The sequence below is a fragment of the Agelaius tricolor genome, unplaced genomic scaffold (genome assembly GCF_023055355.1).
Source record: "Agelaius tricolor isolate 1412-34295 unplaced genomic scaffold, bAgeTri1.0.p SCAF_28, whole genome shotgun sequence".
Lineage (NCBI taxonomy): Eukaryota > Metazoa > Chordata > Aves > Passeriformes > Icteridae > Agelaius > Agelaius tricolor.
Genome location: NW_027269288.1, coordinates 2,808,374 through 2,834,847, shown reverse-complemented (window position 1 = coordinate 2,834,847; position 26,474 = coordinate 2,808,374). Strand labels below are relative to the sequence as shown.

The following is a 26,474-nucleotide window of genomic DNA, read 5'->3' as shown; positions in this document are numbered from 1 at the left end:
CAAAACTGGACCACGGCTCACGGGTTTCACACTTTGATAACTTTGGTCCATTTGCATGTTGGGGGTTCATCCTCCAATTCCAGCTTCAGCTAATGAAGCCATTCACCCCAAGTTTGCTCCCCCAGCTCCCTTTTGTTGAATCTCTGGGGGCCTGAGGCAGTGAGGTGTCCTTGACTGCCAGGCCTGGAGAGGAATTGTTGTGTCTGCCCCAAACGGGAGAACAGCAGCTGGCACTGCCTGTGGGGTTTGGAGTTACACACTAAAGAACCCAGGATTATATTACAAATTACAAATTGCAAATACAAATAATAAAAAATGTATTAAATGAATCTGTGAAATGCTGAGGCAGTGAGGTGTCCTTGTGTCACAGACATCTTTTATGAAAAACCCTTTCCTTAGGATTTTTCCTCCTGAGAAGCTGAGAGGCCTCAGGAACAAAATGTAACCAATGGTTATCTGCTGCTGTGGAGTGCAACAGGAGCATCTGGGATTGGGCTCATGGGGTTGTTTCTAATTAATGGCCAATCACAGTCAGCTGGCTCAGACTCTCTGTCTGAGACAGAAACTTTTGTTATCATTCTTTCTTTTTTTATTCTTAGCTGGCCTTCTGACGAAATCCTTTCTTCTGTTCTTTTAGTATAGTTTAAATATAATATAGATAGTTTTTTTAGTATAGTTTTATTATAATATATATATAGTTCAGAAGGCTTGATTTATTATTTTATGATATAATATATATATCATAAAATAATAAATCAAGCCTTCTGAAACACGGAGTCAGATCCTCATCTCTCCCCTCATCCTCAAACCCCTGTGACACGGTCACATCCTTGCCTGCCAGGCCTGGGGAGGAATTGCTGTGTGGGAGAACAGCAGCTGGCACTGCGTGTGGGGTTTGGGGTTTTGCACTGAAGAACTGCAGGGTTATATTACAAGTTACAAAAACAAATAATAAAAAATATATTAAATGAATATATGAGGCAGTGAGGTGTCCTTGCTGCCAGGCCTGGAGAGGAATTGCTGTGTGGGAGAACAGCAGCTGGCACTGCGTGTGGGGTTTGGGGTTCTACACTAAAGAACTGCAGGGTCACAAAAACACAAAAAATATAAAAATTAAACCCCTGAGGCACCGGCTGGTGGCCCCGAGCAGCTCGGGGAGCGCGGCAGGAGCCGCTCCGTCCCTCCCCTCGTTCCGCTGCCCTGCCCGGGCCGGCGCCGCCGCATCCCCCGGCCCGACCCCTCCTTCCCTCCCTCCCTCCCTCCCCCCGCGGCATCCCGGGCTCCTTCCCGGGGGTTTTAATATTCAGGCCGTACCTTCCACATGAGCAGTGCTGAAGAGCCGGGTGTCGGGGTTTATTGATATCACCCGGGGCCGCTCGGGGCTGTCAGCTGCACATTCAGCCTCCCGCGACCCCCTAAGGTGCGGGTCCTGGCAGCTCTAAAGGAATCCGCACAAAAAAAAAAATCCCTTTTTTTGTTCGGCCCAAGGTGAGACAATGCGGGCAGGGCCCTGCTCCAGATGACAGCGCTGATAAAGGAGCGCGGCGCAGGGATATCTTCCTTTCTTCGCGCTCCTTCATTCAATCCTTCTTTCTGTCACTCGCATTCTCTCCTCCCTGCGTTTCCCTTTCTTCTCTTTCTTCTGGCGGCCGCGGCAGGGCTGGGCCCGGGGGTTCAATCGCGGGCGAATGTCACAGCCCCGCTCCCGGCGCATCCCGGGGCTGCCCAAGGCGTCCCGGGGGTTCCTGACATGAATGGAGAGCTGGGAGCGATTTTTGGGGGGAAAAACGGGCAGGGGAGGGGGGAAAACGTGGAGAGAAAGAGAGAGGAGGTGGGAGAAACGCAGGAGGGAAAGTGGAGTTTGTGGTGAGGCAGGAGGGTGTGGATATCCACATATAAATGTATTTCCATATAGAAATCTATTTATAAATATATAGGTATATAGAATGTGTATAGAACATTAATGGTATAGAAAATTAATACCCAAATCAAAGCTCACAGGGGAGCAGCAAGTGGGCACGGGATAAAAAAATCAGATATTCCAAAAATCCTTCATGAATTTTGCTGCATCCCTGATTTCCCAGCTGGAGCACGAGGAGAGGGAAGGGAAGAGGTGGCTCGGGGCCACTGGGATCTGTCCCTGAATCAGGGATCTGTCCCTGGCACTGGGATCTGTCCCTGGATCTGGGATCTGTCCCTGGCACTGGTATCTGTCCCTGGCATTGGGATCTGTCCCTGGATCTGGGATCTGTCCCTGGCACTGGGATCTGTCCCTGGAATCAGAATCTGTCCCTGGATCTGGGATCTGTCCTTGGCACTGGGATCTGTCCCTGGAATCAGAATCTGTCCCTGGATCAGGGATCTGTCCCTGGAACTGGGATCTGTCCTTGGCACTGGGATCTGTCCCTGGCACTGGGATCTGTCCTTGGAATTGGGATCTGTCCCTGGATCTGGGATCTGTCCCTGGGATCTGTCCCTGCCATTGGGATCTGTCTCTGGCATTGGGATCTGTCCCTGGCACTGGGATCTGTCCCTGGCATTGGGATCTGTCCCTGGATCTGGGATCTGTCCCTGGCACTGGGATCTGTCCCTGGATCGGGGATCTGTCCCTGGCATTGGGATCTGTCCCTGGATCAGGGATCTGTCCCTGGCACTGGGATCTCCCCCTGGCATTGGGACCTGTCCCTGGAACTGGGATCTGTCCCTGGAACTGGGATCTGTCCCTGGAACTGGGATCTGTCTCTGGCACTGGGATCTGTCCTTGGCACTGGGATTTGTCCCTGGAACTGGGATCTGTCCCTGGATCTGGGATCTGTCCCTGGCACTGGGATCTGTCCCTGGATCAGGGATCTGTCCCTGGCACTGGGATCTGTCCCTGGCATTGGGATCTGTCTCTGGCATTGGGATCTGTCTCTGGCATTGGGATCTGTCCCTGGATTAGGGATCTCTCCCTGGATTAGGGATCTGGGAAAACAGGGAAAACAGGCAGGGCTGGTGTTGAGTTTTTCTCTCCTTTTTTGCTGGGGCCGGGGTGAAATGTGTGATTCGGCATTTCTTGCTTGGATTCAGGTGTTTATCAGTTTTTATCTGTGTTACAGGCTCACAAACTGTGAGTTTAACAGTACTTTAACAAACTAAAAATGGAGCTGTGTCTTTCTCTTTACAAGGCTTTGTAAGGATAAACTGTTTAATTAACAAATGGCCCTTAATTTTTTTAAAATTTAACTTAGGAACTAACTATTTGTGGCTTGTAATGTGGATTTTTTTATCTAATTACACAATATTACTTAAACTTATGAAGAAGAAGGATTAGTTTCTGTCCTAAAACTTCTATTTTGTTTTATATATATTACTATATTCTATAACCTGAAACTCTAAGTTTTCTATTATGTGATATTATACACTTTTATTTAAACTATGCACTAATAACCTCAGTTTTATTATTTCATCTTGGAAGTTTTCTCTATGGCTCCAGGTTAAATGTGGTGTTCTCTTGAGGGTCAGCACAGAAAGTCTGAAATTCTCAGAAACCAGGGTTCCAACAGGCTGGAGCTCAGGGTGGGATCCCAGCCAGCTGGGCACCCCCAGGGTCACCCTGTCCCTGTCCCTGTTCCTGTCCCTGTCCCTGTCCCTGTCCCTGCCCAGGAGTGGAACGGATTGATGGATCCCAGCCCCAAACTGGGGCTGAGCATCCCCAGGGTGTCCCTGTCCCTGTTCCTGTCCCTGTCCTTGTCCCTGCCCCTGTCCTTGTCCCTGTCCCTGTCCCTGTCCTTGTCCTGTCCCTGTTCCTGTCCCTGTTCCTGTCCCTGCCAGGAGTGGCACGGATTGGTGGATCCCAGCCCCAAACTGGGGCTGAGCATCCCCACGGTGTCCCCGTCCCTGTCCTGTCCCTGTTCCTATCCCTGTCTCTGTTCCTGTCCCTGTCCCTGCCCAGGAGTGGCACAGATTGATGGATCCCAGCCCCAAACTGGGGCATCTCCAGGGTGTCCCAGTCTCTGTTCCTGTCCTTGTCCCTGTCCCTGTCCCTGCCAGGAGTGGCACAGATTGGTGAATCCCAGCCCCAAACTGGGGCTGAGCATCCCCAGGGTGTCCCCGTCCCTGTCCCTGTCCCTGCCCCTGTCTCTGTCCCTGTCCCTGTCCCTGTTCCTATCCCTGTCCCCGTTCCTGTCCCTGTCCCTGTCCTTGTCCCTGTCCCTGTTCCTGTCCCTGTTTCTGTCCCTGTCCCTGTCCCTGTCCCTGTCCCTGTCCCTGTTCCTGTCCCTGTTCTGTCCCTGCCAGGAGTGGCACAGATTGGTGGATCCCAGCCCCAAACTGGGGCTGAGCATCCCCAGGGTGTCCCCGTCCCTGTCCCTGTCCCTGTCCCTGTCCCTGTTCCTGTCCCTGTCCCTGTCCTTGTCCCTGTCCCTGTCCCTGTCCCTGTCCCTGTCCCTGTTCCTGTCCCTGTCCTTGTCCCTGTCCCTGTCCCTGTTCCTGTCCCTGTCCTGTCCCTGCTCAGGAGTGGCACTGATTGGTGAATCCCAGCCCCAAACTGGGGCTGAGGATGAGGAGGAGCAGCCAGGCCCAGCCCACGGAGCTGCCCCAGGGCCCAGAGGAGCCGTGGGGACAGACATGGACAGGGAATGTCCCCTCTGCTCCTTCCCCCTGATGTCCCAAGCCCCGGTGACACAGCCACGCTCGTCCCTCAGGCCTGGCAGTGTCCCCTGCAGGCTGGGATCAGATCCTTGTAAATCCAGGGGTTATCTGGGATCATATCCCTGTAAATCCAGGAATTCCCTGGGATCATATCCCTGTAAATCCAGGGGTTATCTGGGATCAGTTGTCCCACCCCTGCTGCCTTACCCTGTAAATCCAGGGGTTATCCAGGATCACATCCCTGTAAATCCAGGGATTGTCTGGGATGGGATCCCTGTAAATCCCAGGGGGTTATTCAGGATCAGATCTCCTACCTCTGCTGCCCTACCCTGTAAATCCAGGGATTCTCTGGGATCAGATCCCTGTAAATCCAGGGGTTATCTGGGATCAGATCTCCCATCCCTGCTGCCTTACCCTGTAAGTTGGATCCCTGTAAATCCAGGGGTTATCTGGGGTTGGATCCCTGTAAATCCAGGGATTATCCAGGATCAGATCAGATCTGATCCCTGTAAATCCAGATACACCTTGGGCAGTCAGAAACCTCTGAGGCTACACCCACAATGGACAATGGGCACGAGTTTTTCAGACAATTATAAATTTTTAACCCCATTTGCATATCAGGGGTTCATGCTCCAATTACAGCTTCAGGTGATGAAGTCATTTACCCCCAGTTTGCTGCCCCCCAGCTCATTTTGTTTGTACTTTTTGGGGCCTGAAGGTGGAGGGTGTCCTTGAGTTTCAGGCCCAGAGGAATTGTTGTGTCTGAATAAAACAGGAGAACAGCAGCTGAGAGAACAGGCTGTGGAGTTTAGAGTTGGGCACTAATGCAGCACAGGATCTGAAAAATAGAAAAGCTGAAATCCTAAGGCATTGCTCTCCTTCCCTCTGTGAAAAACATGTTGACTCTCCTGTGAAAATGTAAAAAGTTTAATAAAGGACAATAGGAGACAAGGACCATAGAGCAAAGGTTATTACAACTACACTGTTATCTTTGGGGATACTCTTTAAATATTTTTTCTATTGCATCAGTCTGTTGTATATTCATAGACTTCTATGGATAGTAAACATTTTCTCTAAACCAGTTTATATGTTTTAAGGATTGTTTAACCTGGCTCCTCCTTGGGCTTGGTTTTTAGAGCATGTGGATTCCTTGGCTGTGGTTTTAGTAATTTTTTATCACCTCCAGTTTTTGGCCTTGGTCCACCCTGTTTTTGGATGGTGAGTGCTGGTAGTTGGCAGATCTGTAGCAGGTGTCCTCATCCTGTGTTCATTGGATGTTATCCCATCCAAGCAGGCATTTAAAAACAAATATAGCTATTTAACTACTATGTCTAAGCTTAATTAACAACAGAAATAAAAACGATATCTTTATAACAAAGTTACTTTAACACTATGCATATAAAATCGATTTTAATATTTGTGAAAAGCCAATATTATCATATGATCTAATATATTAATATATTATAATATATAATATATGCATATAGTATATATTCATATATTAATATATTATCATATATTATAACATATAATTTTATATAATTATATAAATCATATATGATATAATATATAATATATTATATAATTTCATATTATAAAAATGATAGAATCATAAATACTACATATGAACAACATAATATAATATAATAATATATTATATAATTTTTATTTATAATATAGAAACACTAAAATGTATTGTGATATATTATAATTATATTATAATAATATAGATCTATTTATAGAATATATTAATAATAGAATTATAAATTATATATATATAATATCTATTGTATAATATGTATTGTATTATAAAATATGATATCTATAACACCTCCCTCTGTCCGGGCTGGATCCTGCGCCTGCCACAGGCACGAGGCCATGAATATTGAAGTGCCAGAGGGGCCTTTTATGGAGCCCACAGATGTGCCGGGACTCGGGGCCGGCCCCATCACCTCGGGCCGCTTGAAAAGGCCGAACAAAAGCGCGGAGAGAGAGGGCGAGGGGCGGAGGGGGCAGGGAGGCGAGGAGCAGGAAAAAGTTGAAAGCGAAGAAAAGAGGGCCGGAGTTGATGGATATTCCATCTGTTTGTGGCCAGGGCATTCACAAAGGACGCGGCTCCCTGTCTGCCCTCCCTCCCTCCCTCCCTCCCTCCCGGGCTGCCGCCGAACGGTCGGGATGGGTCGGGTTTGTTCCCCTCCGGAAGGGGCAGAAAGTTTTGGGGGTTGTGATGGGTGTGAGGACAGGGCAGTGGGGCAGATCCTCAGGATCAGCCCGGTGGATCCCACTGTTCTCTGGGATCTCATCTGGATCAGATCAGCCTCATGGATCCTGCTGTCCCCACAGGGATCCTCTGGGATCCCATCTGGATCAGATCAGCCCCGTGGATCCCGCTGTCCCCACAGGGAGTTTCTGGGATCAGATCAGCCCCATGCATCCCACTGTTCCCACAGGATCCCATCTGGGATCGGATCAGTCCCATGGATCCTGCTGTCCCCACAGGAATCCCACAGGATCCTACCTGGGATCAGATCAGCCCTGTGGATCCCACTGTGTCCACAGGGATCCTCTGGGATCCCATCTGGATCAGATCAGCCCCACGGATCCGGCTATTCCCACAGGATCCCATTTAGGATCAGATCAGCCCCACGGATCCTGCTGTTCCCACAGGGATCCTCTGGGATCCCATCTGGGTCAGACCAGCCCCGTGGATCCCGCTGTCCTCACAGGTATCCTCTGGGATCAGATCAGTCCTGTGGATTCCACTGTTCCCACAGGGATCCTCTGGGATCAGATCAGCCCCGTGGATCCCGCTGTGTCCACAGGGATCCTCTGGGATCCCATCTGGATCAGATCAGACCCACGGATCCGGCTATTCCCACAGGATCCCATCTGGATCAGATCAGCCCTGTGGATCCCGCTGTTCCCATAGGGATCCTCTGGGATCAGATCAGTCCCGTGGATCCCGCTGTTCCCACAGGATCCCATCTGGGATCCCATCTGGGATCAGATCCCTGTGGATCCCAAACTGAGTCTTTAACCAAAGGAAAGCTCTATCTGGAATATTTTTATATGTTTATTGGGTTATTACTTTATCTAAGCAGGTATTTTAATATAAGTATACTTATATCAGCTATTTAATTAAGCTTAATTAACAACAGAAATAAAAACTATATAACAAAGTCACTTCAACACTACACAAATAAAATCTATTTTAATATTTGTGAAAAGCCAATATTATAATAACAGTGCTGGGAGCAACAAAATCATGGCAGGACAATTCTGCACCGCCTTTTTGGGCTCCTCAAGGCCCCGTTTGCACCTGGATGGGGTTGGTTTGCTCCTGCCTGGGAAAAAGGAGCTGGGAAGGCTGGGAGAGTTCCAATTCCAGCTTCCAGAGCTGCTGGTGGCAGGCCCAGCTCAGGAGAGGATAAATCCCAATGTCCCCCTGATCCCGGCTCGTTCCGTGTTCTCCTGGGGCAGCCTGAAGCTCGGGCTGTGCCATCCCACCTCTCCTGCCCCACAGGCACAGCTTGGGATGGTGGATCCAGGGATTCCTCCATGCCTGAATCCCAAAGATTTCTCCTTCTGTCCCACAGGCGATGCCCAGGGCAGGATCTCAGCTGTAATCATGGGATGGGCTGGGCTGGGCTGGGTTGACTTGGGTTGGGTTGGGTTTAGTTGGATTGGCTTGGGTTGAGTTGGGTTGGGTTGGGCTGGGTTGAGTTGGGTTGGGTTTGGTTGGGTTGAGTCTGGTTGAGCTGAGTTTTGTTGGGTTGAGTTGAGTTGAGTTGGGTTGGGTTTGGTTGGGTTGAGTCTGGTTGAGCTGAGTTTTGTTGGGTTGAGTTGAGTTGGGTTGGGCTGGGCCGGGTTGTGTTGAATTGAGTTGGGTAGGGTTGGGCTGGGTTGCGTTGGCTTGGCTTGAGTTGGGTTGGCTTGGGACCAGCTTAAAATGGATCCAAGTCCATCCTCCTGCCATGGCAGGGACACCTTCCACCATCCCAGGCTGCTCCCAGCCCTGTCCAGCCTGGCCTTGGACACTTCCAGAGATCCAGGGGCAGCCACAGCTGCTCTGGGCACCTGTGCCAGGGCCTGCCCACCCTCACAGCCAGGAATTCCTTCCCAATATCCCACCTAAACCCCCCTGTGGCAGTGGGAAGCCGTTCCCTGTGTCCTGTCCCTCCATCCCTTGGCAATTGTCTCTCTCCATCTTTCCCGTGGCTCCTTCAGGCTGGGGAAGGCCACAATGAGGCCACTCCAGAGCTTTGGGACAGTTCAGCCTCCTCTCCAGGCTGAACATTCCCAATTCCCTCAGCCTTTCCCTCCAGGAGAGCTGCTCCGTCCCATTGATCCCTGTGCACCCGGGCTGGGCTGGGTGGAGAGCTCTGGAACAGGGGGGCTCTCACCTGGGGCTGCTCAGATTGTGCTGGCACCTTCCAGGGGGTTTCCTTCCTTCCTTCCTTCCTTCCTTCCTTCCTTCCTTCCTTCCTTCCTTCCTTCCTTCCTTCCTTCCTTCCTTCCTTCCTTCCTTCCTTCCTTCCTTCCCTCCCTCCCTCCCTCCCTCCATCATCCCATTAAATCCCAGGCAGCCACCTCCAGGTGGGATTTATGGAGCATCCCCATGGCTGCAGCAGCTTCAGGGGAATTTGCTGCAGCCAAATGCAGCACAAGAGTTGCAGCCATGGCCCAGCTGACCCCAATCTCAGACCATTCGCAGTCCCACACCATCCCCAATCCCGCTCCATCCCTAATCCCACTCCATCCCCAATCCCACTCCCTCCCCAATCCCATTTTGTCCCCAATCCTGCTTTGTCCCCAGTCCCACTTTGCCCTTAATCCCATTCCCTCCCCAATCCCATTCCCTACTCTATCCTACTCCCTCCCCAATCCTGCTCTGTCCCCACTCCCACTCTATTCCCAGTCCTGCTCCCTCCCCAATCCCATTTCATCCCAAATCCCACTCCTTCCCCAATCCCACTTCATCCCCAGTCCCACTCTGTCCCCAATCCCATTTTGTCCCCAATCCCATTTTGTCCTCAGACCCACTTCGTCCCCAATCCCGCTCCCTCCCCACCTCTCCTGGTTGGTTTTCAGGGCGGTGCAGCTGGCAGGGAGAGGGAAGGGAAGGGGAGGGGAGGGCAGGGCCGAGGCTGGCGTGCAGCCCCCGCTGCCCTCGCCCCATCCCCGTAATGAATGCACCCCCACGCCCGGCGCTGCCATCCCGCTCCCAGCACCGGCTGCGGCTCCTTGTGGAGCATCCCGGGCTCAGGCTGAGCCTGGAGGGCCTCGCTGGGGCCGGCTCCTCCTAATCCTGTTGATTAATTTAACTCCAGGGCCAAGAGGAGCCCAGAAGCTGCGGCTGGAGAGGAGGGAGGCGGAGGAGACGGGAATGGGGATGGGGACACGGGCAGGCCCTGACTGCAGACGGCTTTTCCTGGTGCCCTCCTCCAGTTCCAGCCTCCTCCTGTTCCTTCCAAACCCCTCCAAAGGGCTCCTGCTCATTGCTCCCCAAGCTGAACCCGCAGCTTTCCTCAGGAATGGAGTTCGGGGCTGTAATTCCCACATTTCCTCACGCTGGAATGAGCCCTGGGACAAGGCCAGGCTTCCCTTTGTCGTCTTTCCCCGCACTGCTCCAGCTGCTCCAGGGGGTTTTATTCCCTTTCCCAGCTCTTCCTGAAGGTGCAGGACTCGGCAGTGCCCCACACAAACCCTCAGCAGGTCCCTCCACAGGGCCACTGCTCCCCTTGCCTCCCAAAAATTGCCCAGACATTGGAATATCCCCCTCGGAGCAGCGGGAAGAGCTTCCCACTGCATCCCTGCTGCCACTCCCAGGATGAAGCCTCTGCCCGCCTTTTATTCCTGAAATTACCATTTCTTTCTAAAAGCAAAGAGAGTTGGGCAGTTTGAGTTTTTCATTCCGTGCTGCAGAGCAGTTACTCTGAAAAAGAGATGAAGAAACAATGGAATTGTTTCTAAAAAACCCAAACACAATGGGATGAGCATGAGTCCTGTAACCCACATGTTTTTCTCCTGGCTTTTCCTGCTCTCCTGGCTTTTCCTTCTCTCTTGTTTTCCCTTCTCTTCTGGTTTTCCCTTTTCCCTTTGTTTTTCCCTTTTTCCTTCAGTTTTCCCTTTTCAGTTTTCCCTTTTCCCTTCTCCCTTTTCCCTTCGTTTTTCCCTTTTCCCTTCAGTTTTCCCTTTTCAGATTTCCCTTTTCCCTTCAGTTTTCCCTTTTCACTTTTCCCTTTTCATTTTTCCCTTTCCCTTTAGTTTTCCCTGTTCCCTGCCTTGTCCTGGGAGGTTTTCCCCTCTGCTCACTCCCGGCTCCGCTTTTCCCGTTAATCTTTCCCAGGATGAGCTCCCAGTGGAGCTGCTGCCGGCCAGCCCGCTGCTTCCCATCCTTCATCCTTCCCACCCAGGGAGGAGCTGCTGGAAATTTCTGTACCTTCCCCTTTGCAGGCTGAGCAAGGCTAAAACACCACCAGTGGTTCCTGAAGGAAAAATCTCTGGAAATTTGGGTGAAAAATTTGCGTGTCCCCCTGCTCCTGCTGCTGGCAGCCACTGCTCACACAGGGATGGGCTGGAAGAAATGAAGGTTTTGAGTTTGGGGTGGATCCCCAGCCTGGGATTCTCCACAGCTTTGGAGAATCCAAAAAAGAATCCACATTCTCTGAAAAAATTCCTTGGCCCAGGATTTTTCTCCTGGGAAGCTGAGGAGCCTCAGAGAAAAGGAAAACAATTCTTATCTCATTTGCTTCTCCTGTGTTGTGCTCATGTGTGGAATGTGTTTGGAGATTGTTTACCCAAAGGTGATTCCTGTTTCATTGGATTCTGAATCCAATGAAATATTCCTGTTTCACTGCATTCTGCTGTGAGTTGTTTTGACTCTTTGGCCAATCAGGGCCAAGCTGTGTCGAGACTCTGAGTTTTCATTATTATCTTTTTAGCATTCTGTAAGTGTCCTTTCCGTATTCTTTAGTCAGTATAGTTAGTGTAGTATTCTTTAATATAACATAGCATCATAAAGTAATAAATCAGCCTTCTGAGAGCGTGGAGTCAGATGCATCATTCCTGCCTTCATCAGGGCATTCCCTGCAAACACAACACGGGAGCTTTGGGGAGAACGTGGGAATGGATTGTCCTGGATATTGCAGCTGGTTGGGAACGGGAACGACCTGTGGGGCTGGGAGCTGAGGGAGCTGCTCGTGGGGCGTGCTGGATGTGCCAGGAGCCCATCCCAGCTGGAAAACATTCCCTGTCCTTCCCCACATCCCTGCCTGACAGCAGCAGCTGCTGGGGCTGGGAGCAGCTGTTCCCAGCCATTCCCTGGGAGTTTTCCTCGGTTCCAGCTTTGAGGTCGGGCTCTTGGAGCCGGGCACTTGGCACCGGGAGCTGTGGCTGCTGTTCCCAGCCCTTCCCGGCCCCCGGGGTCACCAGGGTGGGGGGGTGGCTCCCGCTGGCTCTGGCACGGCTGGAAAATGGGGATAACGCCTGGCAGGAGCCGTCAGGAAGCTGGGGGGTGGATGGAGAGGCTTATCCTGATCTTGGTATCAGTTATCTCAGCCCTTTTCACCCCAGAATCAGCACCACAGTGGGGACACAGGGTGACAATCCCTCGTCCTCTCCCAAAACCTCATGGACAAATCAGGGATCCTTTAGCGGGAACTGGGGGGGGTATAGAGGATATTTTCACCCCTGACAAAGGAGGAAATGACAATTAATTACTTTATTATACTATGTTATTCTATATTATATTACACTATATTACATTACATCTAAACTGAATCTGCCAAGCACTCAACTCTGCACCCAACTGCTCTGAATCTCTGACTGTCAGTGACACTCCTGACACACACACCTGGATTCAATTGGTCAGTGAATCAAAATATTCACACCAGAATCCAATTATCAATTCCCTCCAGGTAAACAATCTCCCATGATTGTGAACAAACACAGGAGCACTAAATGAGATGAGAATTGTTTTTCCTTTCTCTGAGGTTCAGAGAATGTGAAACCCAGAAATATTCTTGGGAAGAATCGTGCCTTGCTTTTCTCTGAGAAGAGAAATGTGGCAACAATGAGGTTTCCCTTCCCAGGTGGAATTTGGCACGGATCCTTTCCCGGGTGGTTTTTGCTGCCCCTGGGAGCTCTGGATCCCTGGAAAGGGATGGGAGGAGCAGCCGAGCTCATTCATGATGGAGCAGCTCCACTGAGGAGCTTCAGGGAATGTGCTGGAGCTTTCCAGATGTGCCTTGGCTCCTCCAAGGCCCAGATGTGCGGGCTCCTACCTGCCCCGCATCATCTGGGGCCCAGATGTGCAGCCCTGCTGTCCTCAAGCACAGATGTTCCTTCTCCTGGAGACCCCTGGAAGTGAACAAATCCCAAAAATCTTGTTTAGTAACAAATTTTGGCGATGCCTGGAAGAACTTGGAAATTTTTTAGGATTTTTTCTTTAGGATCTTTAAAACATGGGGCAGTTGCTGCCCCTCTGAAGCCATCAGGGAATTTCTCACTGATTTTGGGGGAAGTAATACAGAAATTGAAGGGTTTGGATCTAAAAGCTGAACATATTTAAGGCATTTGACGGGATGCCAGAGCCTGAAGGAGGGAAAACCTCTCCAAGGGATGTTTCTCCTCCAGAAACAACCCCTGGAGCAGAGCTCCCCTGGATCCAGCACCTTCTCCGAGGTCCCACAAGCCCCGGGACATAAAAGGAATTTTGTCAGGAATGCAGAGGCTTTTTGTGGTGATCTCAGTACAAACGAGGCGGCCCCGGGGGGATCTGTGCCTCCCAAACCCCCCAGCAGCTGTCGGGAGCCACAGCTGCAGCTCCCAGCGCTGCCAAGAAGAAAAGCAGATTTTTGGGTGATGATAATATAGGAGCTGAACAAAAAAGGGGGGGAAAATAGGCTGGAAAACACGGTTAGAGACTTCAGGGAACTTTATGGTCAAGCAGAGTTTATGTAAGCCCTGCTTTAATCCTAAATTAGCAAAGGTTCGCCTGAAAGAAAAAGGACTTTGCTGTGAGCACGATTTGGTTCTGGCTCTCAGCGAGGCTGGGTGGTTCCTGTGGAAAACAACAGCCAGGCTCGGGAAGGGAAAAAATCAATTGATGCAGTGAATCCCTGTTTTCCTGGGAAAGAAGGAAGAGGTGGCAGGGCCAGAGCTGTCCCCAGCTCGGAGGTTTCCTGTGTCACCTTGTCCCTTCTCTGCTGCCCTGGACTGGGGGCACATTTTGTGGCCTCTCACATTTTTGAGACCCTCCAAAATCAACATCTGCACCCCACAGGGAACCCATAACCCCCACATGGAACATCTCTGGAGCCTGGGATTGCTCCAGGAGAGACAACATTGGAGTTCCAGCTCCTGCAAAAGCTGCTGAGGACCTGGGGGATATCCATGGGGGGCTTTCTGCTTGATCTCCAGCCAAAAATGTGGGGCAAAACTGGGTTTATTTATTCCAGCTGGGTTCACCAGAGCCTCAGGAGGCCGTGCCTGGTGCTGGGATCAAGGCAGGGAGAAGAGAAAGGGAAAAGTCAAGGTGGAGGAATAAGTGACTGATTAAACATTGGGAAAGGACTGGATGGTGCCTGAATTCCGTAGGAAATTTGGGAATTGAAGAGCTGAGTTGCCTCCTGTGGGCAGCTCAACCTCCAGCAATGCTGAGCTGGAAGGGTTTTTCCCATCTGTAAAAATTCCCAATTGTTCCTCTTTCTTTTCCTTCCTAAGTTTTAAAAACTGAAATCTTCAAGCCCAACCCTTGACAAAACATGGGAGGAAATTGGGCAGCACAAGTCAAAGCATCATTTGTTGACAACATTTCAATTCTTGCCTTTTTTGGGCCAAAATGGGCAACTCTGAAACAGGAATTTCCTAGGAGAAGTGGAAATTCCTTGAAATAAGCCAAACACTGGCAGTTCTTTTCTCTGTATCAGTTTGAATCAGGGGCTATGGGCTCCCCTTTTCTTGTGAGAAGTTTTGATTTCCCAAGGTTTCGTTTGCAATGTGGGGGGAAATAAATGTAGCAAATGCCATAAACAGCATAAAAAGAGTGGATGTTCTGTCCATGGGACAGAGAAACTGGAAATTCCTCATCCCTGGAAGTGTCCAAGGCCAGGCTGGACAGGGCTTGGAGCACCCTGGGACAATGGAAGGTGTCCCTGTGGAGGGGTGGAATGGGATGAGATTTAAGGTCCCTCCCAGCCCAAACCAGTCTGGGATTCCAGGATTCCCATGGATGTGGAATTGAGGGACTGGGATTCCAGGCCTTCCATGGGTGTGGAATTGAGGGATTAGGATTCCAGGATTTCCATGGTTGTGGCATTGAGGGACTGGGATTCCAGGATTCCCATGGATGTGGCATTGAGGGACTGGGATCCCAGGATTGCCATGGCTGTGGGGACAGGGACTGGGATCCCAGGATTCCCATGGCTGTGGGGACAGGGACTGGGATCCCAGGATTCCCATGGATGTGGAATTGAGGGACTGGGATCCCAGGATTGCCATGGATGTGGAATTGAGGGACTGGGATTCCAGGACTTCCATGGGTGTGGAATTGAGGTACTGGGATCCCAGGATTCCCATGGCTGTGGAATTGAGGTACTGGGATTCCAGGTTTCCCATGGCTGTGGGGACAGGGACTGGGATCCCAGGATTGCCATGGATGTGGAATTGAAGGACTGGGATTCCAGGATTCCCATGGCTGTGAGGACAGGGACTGGGATCCCAGAATTCCTATGGCTGTGGAATTGAGGGACTGGGATTCCAGGATTCCCATGGCTGTGGCATTGAGGGACTGGGATTCCAGGATTGCCATGGCTGTGGCATTGAGGGACTGGGATCCCAGGATTCCCATGGCTGTGGCATTGAGGGACTGGGATTCCAGGATTCCCATGGCTGTGGAATTGAGGGACTGGGATCCCAGGATTGCCATGGCTGTGGCATTGAGGTACTGGGATTCCAGGATTCCCATGGATGTGGAATTGAGGGACTGGGATTCCAGGATTCCCATGGATGTGGCATTGAGGGACTCCTTTTCTTAGACACTGAGCAGAAATTCTTCCCTGGAATGGATTTCCCAGAGAAGCTGTGGCTGCCCCAGATCCCTGGAGGTGCCCTGGGATGGTGGGAAGTGTCCATGCCCACGGCAGGGGTGGCACTGGGTGGATTTTGAGGCTTTTCCAACCCAAATTAGGTTATTATCCCTGCTGTTAATGAAGGAATGGGACCACTTTTGGGCTAAGAATGATTTATTACTCAGATAAGCATTAGAGGCTGTGAGATTTATGAGAGCAAGTAGCCAGCTATAGCTCAAGAGTGGCCACAAGTCCTTTGTTACAAGACAATCTGTAACTTTTTAATCTAATGGACAGATGTCACAAAGTTTCTCTTCTTTTTCCAATTTATCCCTTTTATTGAATTTTGCTGTGGGTACTTTTGCCCAGTAGGCTGTTGTCACATGTATACACACATTCTAATATATAGAATATATTATATTATATTCTAATATATAGAATATATAGAATATGTAAAACTATATTCTAATATATAGAATATAGTTTTATAGTTATAATATTCTATTAAAAGTTCTAAACTCTTAGCTTACTCTATATAACTACACTCCTACATAATAAACTCATCATTTTAGCACTACAATTTCTCACTTACTTAAGGCATATTCTTACAACTCTAGAAACAGAAGTTTATGATTTTTCTACTTAATGTCTGTGTATATTTTTTACATTAATATAATACACAGCCTTTTCACATTAATCTAATTTGCATTAATCTAATTAATCTATTTTTACATTAATCTAATTAATCTATTTTTACATTAATCTAGTGTACAGCCTTTTTCTAAGGCTGCAGATCAAACCCTTCAGCGTTTGTGGAATTTTCTGGTTTTCCGATTCCCACATCAGAAGATTCCAACATCAGAACATAATTCCAAGCTTTATTTTGCTGACTTTGCTGGGCTCTTTACAGAATTCCCAGAATCACTGGATGGGAAGAGACCTTCAAAACCATCCAGTCCAACCCAGCCCCAACACCTCAACTAAACCCTGGCACCCAGTGCCACATCCAGGCTTTGTTAAACACACCCAGGGATGGGGACTCTGCCACCTCCCTGGGCAGAACATTCCAGAACTTTGTCACACACATCTTTTATGAAAAATCCTTTCCTTAGGGTTTTCCCTCCTGAGAAGCTGAGAGGCCTCAGGAACAAAATGTAACCAATGGTTATCTGCTGCTGTGGAATGCAACAGGAGCATCTGGGATTGGGCTCATGGGGTTGTTTCTAATTAATGGCCAATCACAGTCAGCTGGCTCAGACTCTCTGTCCGAGACAGAAACTTTTGTTATTCATTCTTTCTTTTTCTATTCTTAGCCAGCCTTCTGATGAAATCCTTTCTTCTATTCCTTTAGTATAGTTTTAATATTATATATATAATAAAATAATAAATCAAGCCTTCTGAAACACGGAGTCAGATCCTCGTCTCTTCCCTCATCCTCAAACCCCTGTGACACAGTCACAGAACTTTATCACTGTTTCCATAAAAAAACTTTTTCCTAATATCCAACCTGTATTTCCCTTGGTGCAGCTCGAGGCTGTGTGCTCTGGTTGTGTCAGTGCTGCTGGAGAAAGAGCCCAGCCCCAGCTGAGCCCAGGCACCTTTCAGGAGCTGTGGGGAGTGATGAGGGCACCCCTGAGTCTCCTTTTCTCCAGGCTGAGCACCCCCAGCTCCCTCAGTGGTTCCTCACAGGGTTTGTGTTCCAATATTTTTCCCCGTGGGACTGAGCCCCCTCTCCTGATTTCCTCTTCCTCCCTCTCCTCAGGGAACCGCCTGGACGAGGGCTCGGACGTGGAGTCGGAGCCGGACCTGCCGCTGAAGCGGAAGCAGCGCCGCAGCCGCACCACGTTCACGGCGGAGCAGCTGGAGGAGCTGGAGAAGGCCTTCGAGAGGACCCACTACCCCGACATCTACACCCGCGAGGAGCTGGCCCAGCGCACCAAGCTCACCGAGGCCCGCGTGCAGGTAAGGCCCGGCCTAACCGCGCGCGGCCCGGTCTAAGGTCTAAGCCCACACGCTCCCCGGAGTAACCCTGTGCACCCCTGGCTTAACCCTGCACGTTCTGGCTTACTCTGTGCAGCCCAGCCTAATCCTGTGCAGCCCAGCCTAACCCTGCACAGCCCAGTCTAATCCTGTGCACCCCTGGCTTAACCCTGCACATTCTGGCTTACTCTGTGCAGCCCAGCCTAACCCTGTGCACCCCCAGCTTAATCCTGCACGTTCTGGCTTACCCTGTGCAGCCCAGCCTAACCCTGTGCACCCCAGCCTAATCCTGCACTCCCCGGCCTAACCCTGCTCAACTCAGCCTAAGCCTGCTCTCCCTGGCCTAACCCTGTGCAGCCCAGCCTAACCCTGCTCTCCCTGGCCTAACCCCACTCTTCCTGGCCTAACCCTGCTCAACCCAACCTAACCCCACTCTCCCTGGCCTAACCCCACACAGCCCAGCCTAACCCCACTTTCCCTGGCCTAACACCGCACACCCCAGCCTAACCCCGCTCTCCCTGGCTTAACCATGTGCAGCCCAGCCTAACCCCGCTCTCCCATGCCTAACCCTGCACAGCCCAGCCTAACCCTGTGCAGCCCAGCCTGATCCTGCTCTCCCTGGCCTGACCCTGCTCAACCCAGCCTAACCCTGCTCTCCCTGGCCTAACCCTGTGCTGCCCAGCCTAACCCCGCCCTCCCCACCCAGAATGTGGCTGCTCCTTCTCTGCCTCGTCTTAACAGAGCAAAACCTTTGCTTGAACAGGGTTCAAACAATCAAATTAAAGCAGATCCGTACTGGAGGCTTCCAGCCGGGCATGGACACACCCAGTTATGGGATTCCTGCAATTTGATGAGGGTGATTAATTAGGATTTCTGACTGGTACAATGGGGTGTTCAGTTGTCCCAGGAGTTCACCTCATGTCAGCCCCAAGGGCTTCTTGGCCCTGTTTTCTTCTTAGATTGTGGTTGGAAAACAAAATGTTCTTCTTGGAAATATGGCTCAGCAGCGTTTTAGGGATGCATTAGCAGGTTAATCATTGTCCTAAAATCTTGGGGAAAGGTAGGAAAACCACCAGGAGCTACATAACTCTGGGATGGCACCCCACAGAGTTACGGATCATGGGGAAAACCCAAAAACCTAAAGGGAAAGCTATGGGGAAAACCCAAAGCTCTTTAGGCTTCACCTCCCCTTGGAGAGGAGCTGGGAATGAGGCGGCTCCAAGGTGGGAGCCGAGGTCAAACCCAGCTCTGCCTCTCGGGTCCCGTCCAACTCCTCTGCATTCCCACGGATTCAGGGAGGCCCTCTGGATTTGGCCCCTGCAGCGGTACCAGCTGCAGGGTTTGCATCCCCGTTGGGACTGGCAGCAAAAGTTTGGCATTTTCTCTTGGAGGCCATCCCTCAGAGGCCCGGGGGGGTTATTCCCGGCTGGAGCAATCCCACATTTCCCAGCCTGGCCCCGCGGAGCAGATCGGATTCTGCGACGTTTGCAAGTTCCGCGTGTGAATTTTCAGACAAGTTTGGGGGATTTTTTTTCTTTTCCCCCCTTCTCGGATCTCCGGGGAGCACAACAAGGCTGGGGGGGAGGGAGAGCAGGAGAGGGGAGGAGCGGGAAGGGAGGGTTTGGAGCCGGGAATTCTGACATGGACACGATGAATGGCCCTGGCGGGAGCGGCACACAGAGCCCCTTATGTGTCCCACATAAAGGCTGGGTCAGCGGCGTGTGCAAACAGCACCGGGATCGGGGATAATGGGATCCCTCGGGAAGGGGGAGGGATTGGGGATCGGGGATTGGGGACAAGGAGGGTTACAGCAGTGACATGGGGACCCCCGCAGTCTGTGCTCCCGGCAGGAATCCCGGGTGCTGTGGGAGCAGGGAAAGGGCTCTTCGAGCTCTCTCCTGCCCAAGAAATGCTCCTGGAATGAGTTTTTCCAAAGGAAAATGAGCATTTCCAAAGGAAAATGGGCTTTTCCAATGGAAAATGGGCTTTTCCAATGGAAAATGAACATTTCCAAAGGAAAATGAGCTTTTCCAAAGAAAAATGGGCTTTTCCAAAGGAAAATCGGTTTTTGCAATGCAAAATGAACATTTCCAAAGAAAAATGAGCTTTTCCAAAAGAAAATGGGCTTTTCCAATGGAAAATGAACATTTCCAAAGGAAAATGAGCATTTCCAAAGGAAAATGGGCTTTTCCAATGGAAAATGAACATTTCCAAAGGAAAATGAGCATTTCCAAAGGAAAATGGGCTTTTCCAATGGAAAATGAACACTTCCAAAACAAAATGAGCATTTCCAAAGGAAAATGGCCTTTTCCAAAACAAAATGAGCATTTCCAAAGGAAAATGGCCTTTTCCAAAGGAAAATGGGGTTTTCCAAAGGAAAATGAGCATTTCCAAAGGAAAAAGGCCTTTTCCAAAGAAACTGGGCTGGGTTTTCCTGGGGGTGTCAGGATAAGGATGCACTCACCCAGGAACTGCCTTAGAGTTTTGGGGTTTTCCCCTCCGATGTTTTGGGTGTTGGGTTTTCCCCTCCTGGGTATGGGGGTGTCCCCCACTCCTGCTTAAGGATTTTTCCCAAAGAATTGTCCAGCACTCCCTGCACTGTGGGAGGTGCTGTCACCTCCCTGCAGCTTCCTCCTGGGAAATCCTGGATTGTCCTGGAGCCGTCATCCCTCTAGACTTGGCTGTGGAGACTGGAGAAGGAAATCCAGCACAACTTAGGCTGGCCCGACTTTGATCTCGGCCCAGGGAGTTCAGAAGTGTGGATTTGGTGGCCGTGTAAGATTGGGGATGTTTGGAGCCTGGGAAAGTGGCTCATTAAGGGAATGAAGCCACCCAGGGTTGAAATGTGTGAATTCCCCTGTTTTGTTTTGCGTGTTTTTGCCCTAATTGTGTAGGTGGGCACAAGCTGTTGAGCATGGGATAGAAAATGGATGTTCCTATGGTAAATAATGGAAAAAATGGGATTTTGAGGGAGAGCTGAGTTTAGGGAACACTGTGGGATGGAGCATGAGGGACGCTGAGAAGGAAGGGAAGAGCCCCAAAGCACCAGGGAGAGCACAAACCTTTCCCAAGGATCTGGGAGAACGGAGGGAAGAAGGACAACCAAAAAAAAAAAAAACCAAAAACCGACAAAACCCCATTAATTAATTTTAAAATGCCCTTTTTCCCTGTCCCAAGCTGGGATCTCCCAGGCCCTGGGTGAGGAGGCTCCTGCCAGGGCTGAGCAGCAGCTGCTCTCAGAAGCACATTCCTGCTGCCTTGCTCATTCCAGCAGCCTGGCACGGGCAGCTCCTTCCCACCACCTGATTTTCTGGATATCAGGGCTGATCTTCCACCGGCTCTTGGGATCTGCAAACATCGCTCAGCCAAGATCTTGTGCAAAAAACTTAAAAAATATATAGCTCCACACACAGATAAACCCACATGGGCACATCCAGCAGGGAATCTTCCCCCACCTCGGGGGCTCTCTGCTGTCTTGACTGAGTTTTTAAGCCAAGAGTTGAGTTTTGGGTTAAAAATGGCTCCAAGGCAGCAGGGTCAGCTCAGAGCGGGGGTTCTGGGGGTGTTTATGAGGCATGAAGGGACAGGACAAGGGGGAATGGCTCTAAACTGAAATAGGAATAATTCAGATGGGATATCTGGGAGAAATTCCTTCCTATGAGGGTGGGCAGGCCCTGGCACAGCATTCCCAGAGCAGCTGTGGCTGCCCCTGGATCCCTGGCAGTGCCCAAGGCCAGGCTGGAAGGGGCTGGAGCAGCCTGGGACAGTGGAAGGTGTCCCTGCCATGGCAGGGGTGGCACTGGAGGGGCTTTGGGGTCCCTCAACCCAAACCACCCCAGGATTCATTCCATTATTCATTCCATGACTCATTCCATGATTCATTCCATGGTTCCATGAAGGGTCTCGCCAATGTCTGCCCATCCTCCTCATCCCTGAGCTCCATGTGTGGGGTGGGGCAGAGGCACAGAGGGGTTTGTGACCCCAAAGAGGGACAGGAGAGCAGCTGCCTCACATCTGGTCCTTGTTCCACCCGTCCCCTGGATCACAGCTGAGGCTGTGGCTTTCCTCCTGCATCAAATTCCTATTCCTATCCCTGTTCCTGTTCCTATTCCTATTGCTATTCCTATATCCAATTCCTATTCCTGCATCCTATTCCTGCAACCTATTCCTATTCCTATTCCTATTCCTGTTCCTGTTCCCATTCCCGTTCCCATTCCCATTCCCATTCCTATTCCTATTCCTATTCCTATTCCTATTCCTGTTTCCATTCCCATTCCTATTCCCATTCCCACTCTCATTCCCGTGCTGCAATCCCCCTTTGACACTCCCTGGACAATTCCAGGGGGATTTATTTTTCCCTCTCTCTCTGCCCCTCTCTGGCAGGGGCCGCTCACTGTGCCCATCCAGGCGCTCCGTTTCCATTCCCATTCCCGCTCCCATTCCCATTCCCATTCCCCATTCCCATTCCCATTCCCATTCCCACTCCCATTCCCGTTCCCTTTCCCTTTCCCGTTCCCATTTCCATTTCCATTCCCGTTCCCATTTCCATTTCCCGTTCCCATTTCCATTTCCATTCCCGTTCCCATTTCCATTTCCATTCCCATTCCCACTCCCGTTCCCTTTCCCGTTCCCATTTCCCGTTCCCATTTCCATTTCCATTTCCATTTCCATTTCCATTTCCATTCCTGTTCCCGTTCCCATTCCCGCTCGCGCTCCCGTTCCCATTCCCGCTCCCGTTCTGTTCCGTTCCGTTCCCTGCCGGCCGCGGGGAGCCGCGGGCTGTGTCCGCCCGTCCCGGCCGGTGTCGGGATATCCGGAGCTGTCGGGATAACCGGAGCTGTCGGGATAACCGGAGCTGTCGGGATATCCGGAGCTGTCGAGTTAACCAGAGCTGTCGGGATAACCGGAGCTGTCGGGTTAACCGGAGCTGTCGCGACATCCGGAGCTGTCGGGTTAACCAGAGCTGTCGGGTTAACCGGAGCTGTCGGGTTAACCGGAGCTGTCGCGATATCCGGAGCTGTCGGGTTAACCGGAGCTGTCGCGATATCCGGAGCTGTCGGGTTAACCGGAGCTGTCGGGATATCTGGAGCTGTCGGGATATCCGGAGCTGTCGGGATAACCGGAGCTGTCGGGATAACCGGAGCCCCGACGCGCTCATAAACGCCCGAGGCGGACGGGGCCGGGGCAGCCGCGGCGGCTCCGGTTTCCCGCGGGGTTCTGGCCGGGTCACGGCGTTGTTTGGGTGCTCGGGACGCGCATTCCAGCTCCGGCTTCCCGGGGGATGAGTGTGAACGGGTTAATCCCGGGCTGAGCCGAGCCAGGGATGAGCCCGCGCGGATTTCCGTGGGAATTCCAGGGATTTGTCCCTGTGCGAGGCAATGTCCTGACTCAGGGAATGTCCTGGAGGAATTCTCACCCATCTGTGAGCTCCCCTTCCCTCCCTCCCTGCCAGAAAACAATCCGCGAATGTCCCGGGCATTAGGGAATCAACAGGAATTCTCTCCGTTCATTTAGTGGGAGCTTTGATTTTGATCTTGGATGTTTTCTGGGATTTTTCACCCGTTTTTGTGATTATCTCACGGATGATGTCAAAGTTTTGATGTGAGGGAAAAAAACCCAAAACTCTTAAAAGGGATTTTGTGACAACTTTGAAGCTTTTCTCCCTGGCATTCCTGGAGGGACTTTTTCCCAGAACAATCCATTTCCCATAAACAACGGGGAATTTGTTTGTGGGGTGGATTTCAGCAGGAAAATCCTTTTGGCAGGAGATTCTTCTGGAGGTGTAGGAATGACCTCTCCAAGCGATGTCGGTGTCACAAAAGCCACCAGGGCCAGCAGCCATGGGGCTGGGGAGCTGGAATTAATCCCTGTCCTGGACAATCCCAGTTGTGGAGTGGTTTTCCCAAAGCTGTTCCATTTTTAGGGTGGGTTACCAACAACCCTCGCTGCTTATTGCAGGAAGAAATGGGAAGTAAAACAAAACTGTCCAAATTATTCACTTCCCAACTTGGAGATTTCTCCAATATTTTCCCACAAATATTCCCTGGTGCAGAGGGAATATTCCCAAACATTCTCCTTCTTCTCCCGGTGCTGTGATTCAGCCAGGGATTGAAGGCTCTGAAATTTTACATCCAAAAAATCAGCCTCGATTTCTCCCCCAAAAAACCCCAGAGAGAGTTTTTGGGTCCTCAGCATCTCCTGGGGTGATAAAAAGCCTTGGAGCAGTTCTGGGATCTGGGAGCATTCCACAGAAATGTGGATTTTTGGGGATATTTCATTCAGCAGCACCTCGGCCCCACAAAAGGAATTCCATGGGTGGCTTCAGTGTTGGTTAATTACTAATGTAGTTATTTTTTGCTGTGAGGTAGGATTAGGAGAAAGGTAAAATAGGTTTAAAATTTTTAAATTAATAAATTATAAAATAATTTATTAATAAATTAATAAATTATTTCAAATTTAATAAATTAATACATTTATTATTTAGCAATTAAAAGAAAAAGCAATAAGAATTAGGGTGAAATTTTTAGAACACCTTTTTGTTTCTTAACATTCCATTTGCATTTACATTTGCCACACTGAGAAATTCCCTTTTCCATGGGAAGGAGCTGCAAGATCCAGCAGAAAATCTTTCCCCACCTGAGCTTCAGGCAAGGATGAATTGCCTGAATTTGAATTCTTTTGTGAAGGGCCTGGGGGTGTGAGGACAGGGGAAGGGGAATGGGAATGGGGAAAGGGAATGGGAATGGGAATAGGAATGGGTAATGGGAATGGGAATGGGGAATGGGAATGGGGAATGGGAATAGGAATGGGAAATGGGAATGGGAATGGGGAATGGGAATAGGAATGGGGAATGGGAATGGGAAATGGGAATGGGGAATGGGAATGGGGAATGGGAATGGGGAATGGGGAATGGGAATAGGAATGGGGAATGGAAATGGGAATAGGAATGGGGAATGGGGAATGGGGAATGGGAATGGGGAATGGGGAATGGGGAATGGGGAATGGGAATAGGAATGGGGAATGGGAATAGGAATGGGGAATGGGAATGGGGAATGGGGAATGGGGAATGGGGAATGGGAATAGGAATGGGGAATAGGAATGGGAATGGGAATGGGGAATGGGGAATGGGAATGGGAATGGGGAATGGGAATGGGGAATAGGAATGGGGAATGGGGAATGGGGAATGGGAATGGGAATGGGGAATGGGAATGGGGAATAGGAATGGGGAATGGGAATAGGAATGGGAAATGGGAATGGGAATGGGGAATGGGGAATGGGGAATGGGAATAGGAATGGGGAATAGGAATGGGAATAGGAATGGGAATGGGGAATGGGAATGGGATTGGGAATAGGAATGGGAAATGGGAATGGGAATGGGGAATGGGAATGGGGAATGGGAATAGGAATGGGGAATGGAAATGGGAATAGGAATGGGGAATGGGGAATGGGAATGGGGAATGGGGAATGGGAATGAGGAATGGGGAATGGGAATGGGGAATGGGGAATGGGAATGGGGAATGGGAATGGGGAATGGGGAATGGGAATGAGGAATGGGGAATGGGAATGGGGAATGGGAATGGGAATTCCCTGGAGCAGGGAAGGTTTAGGTGGGATTTTAGGAGCAAGTTCCTGGCTGTGAGCTGGGGAGGCCCTGGGAGAGCAGCTGGAGATCCCTGGAAGGGCCCAAGGCCAGCTCGGAGCACCCTGGGATGGTGGGAGGTGTGGAAATGGGAATGGGATCATCCTGAGGGTCTGCAGGGCCAGCCTATTTAGGATGTGTGGGGCAGGGAACCCGTGACCCAAAGGGAGAATTCCACAGCAGAAAACGCTCCCTGGAGCCTGATTCCCATCCTTTGAGGGATGGAGGATCCTCCTTTGAGTCATGGGGGATCATTTTACTGATCCCAGAGGAGCCTTCCACCCACAGAATGGGATCCTCTGGGGTCAGTAAAACCAGATTTTAGATCAAATCCCAGATTTTGTCTGGGATGGGAACCTTGGAGCTCCCTGCCTTTCCTTGAGCCTGGGGGAGCCCCTGGTTGAGTCCTTGAGCCCTGGTGTCCTGCAGGGGTGGGAATGGTTGGGTTCTCCAGAGCCAAAGCCCTGGAGGAGCCCCAGTTTGTGTTTCTTGGCTGCCCCACGCTGTTGTACTTGCAGGGACCCCCGTGGCAGGCGGGGATGATGAATCTGGCTCCATGTTCTCAGAAGGCCAATTTATTACTTTATGATACTATATTATATATCAAACAATACCACACTAAACTATACTAAAGAATACAGAAAGGACACTTAGAGAAGGCTAAAAAGATAATAATGAAAACTTGATAAATGCTAAAAAGATAATAATGAAAACTGGTGACTCAGAGTCCCAGCACAGCTTGGCCCTGATTGGCCAAAGAGTCAAAATAATTCACAGCAGAAACCCATGAAACAATCTCCAAACACATTCCAAAGCAGCAAAACACAGGAGAAGCAAATGAGATAAGAATTGTTTTCCCTTTTCTCTGATGCTCCTCAGCTTCCCAGGAGAAAAATCCTGGGCAAAGGGATTTTTCAGGGAATGTGAAATTCAGGGAATGTGAATGCCACAGCACCCCAAGCCCACCAGGCTGCAGCAGGGTCTGTCCCATCCACCCCAAACCAAACAGGGCCTCCTGGGCCTTTCAGCAGCAGAACTTCTACCCCAAAACTTCCTCCCCAGCCAGGGCAGAGACCAAACTCTTCATGCTCCCCATTCCAAAGCTCTGGTTCCAAACCAATAAGGGTCCAGTGGCCAAGGCTTTGCCCTCC

At 50.5% G+C, this 26,474-nt stretch overlaps 1 protein-coding gene across 3 annotated transcripts in view; it reads left to right on the top strand.

Annotated features, from left to right (window-relative positions):
- Nucleotides 1-26,474, top strand: part of PAX7 (paired box 7) — a 143,329-nt gene that overhangs the window by 43,953 nt on the left and 72,902 nt on the right. For all 3 annotated transcript variants that reach the window (XM_071449072.1, XM_071449070.1, XM_071449071.1), the window contains exon 5: nucleotides 17,467-17,666. In XM_071449072.1, coding sequence (XP_071305173.1) covers nucleotides 17,467-17,666 — 200 coding nt within the window. The remainder of the gene's footprint in view (nucleotides 1-17,466; nucleotides 17,667-26,474) is intronic.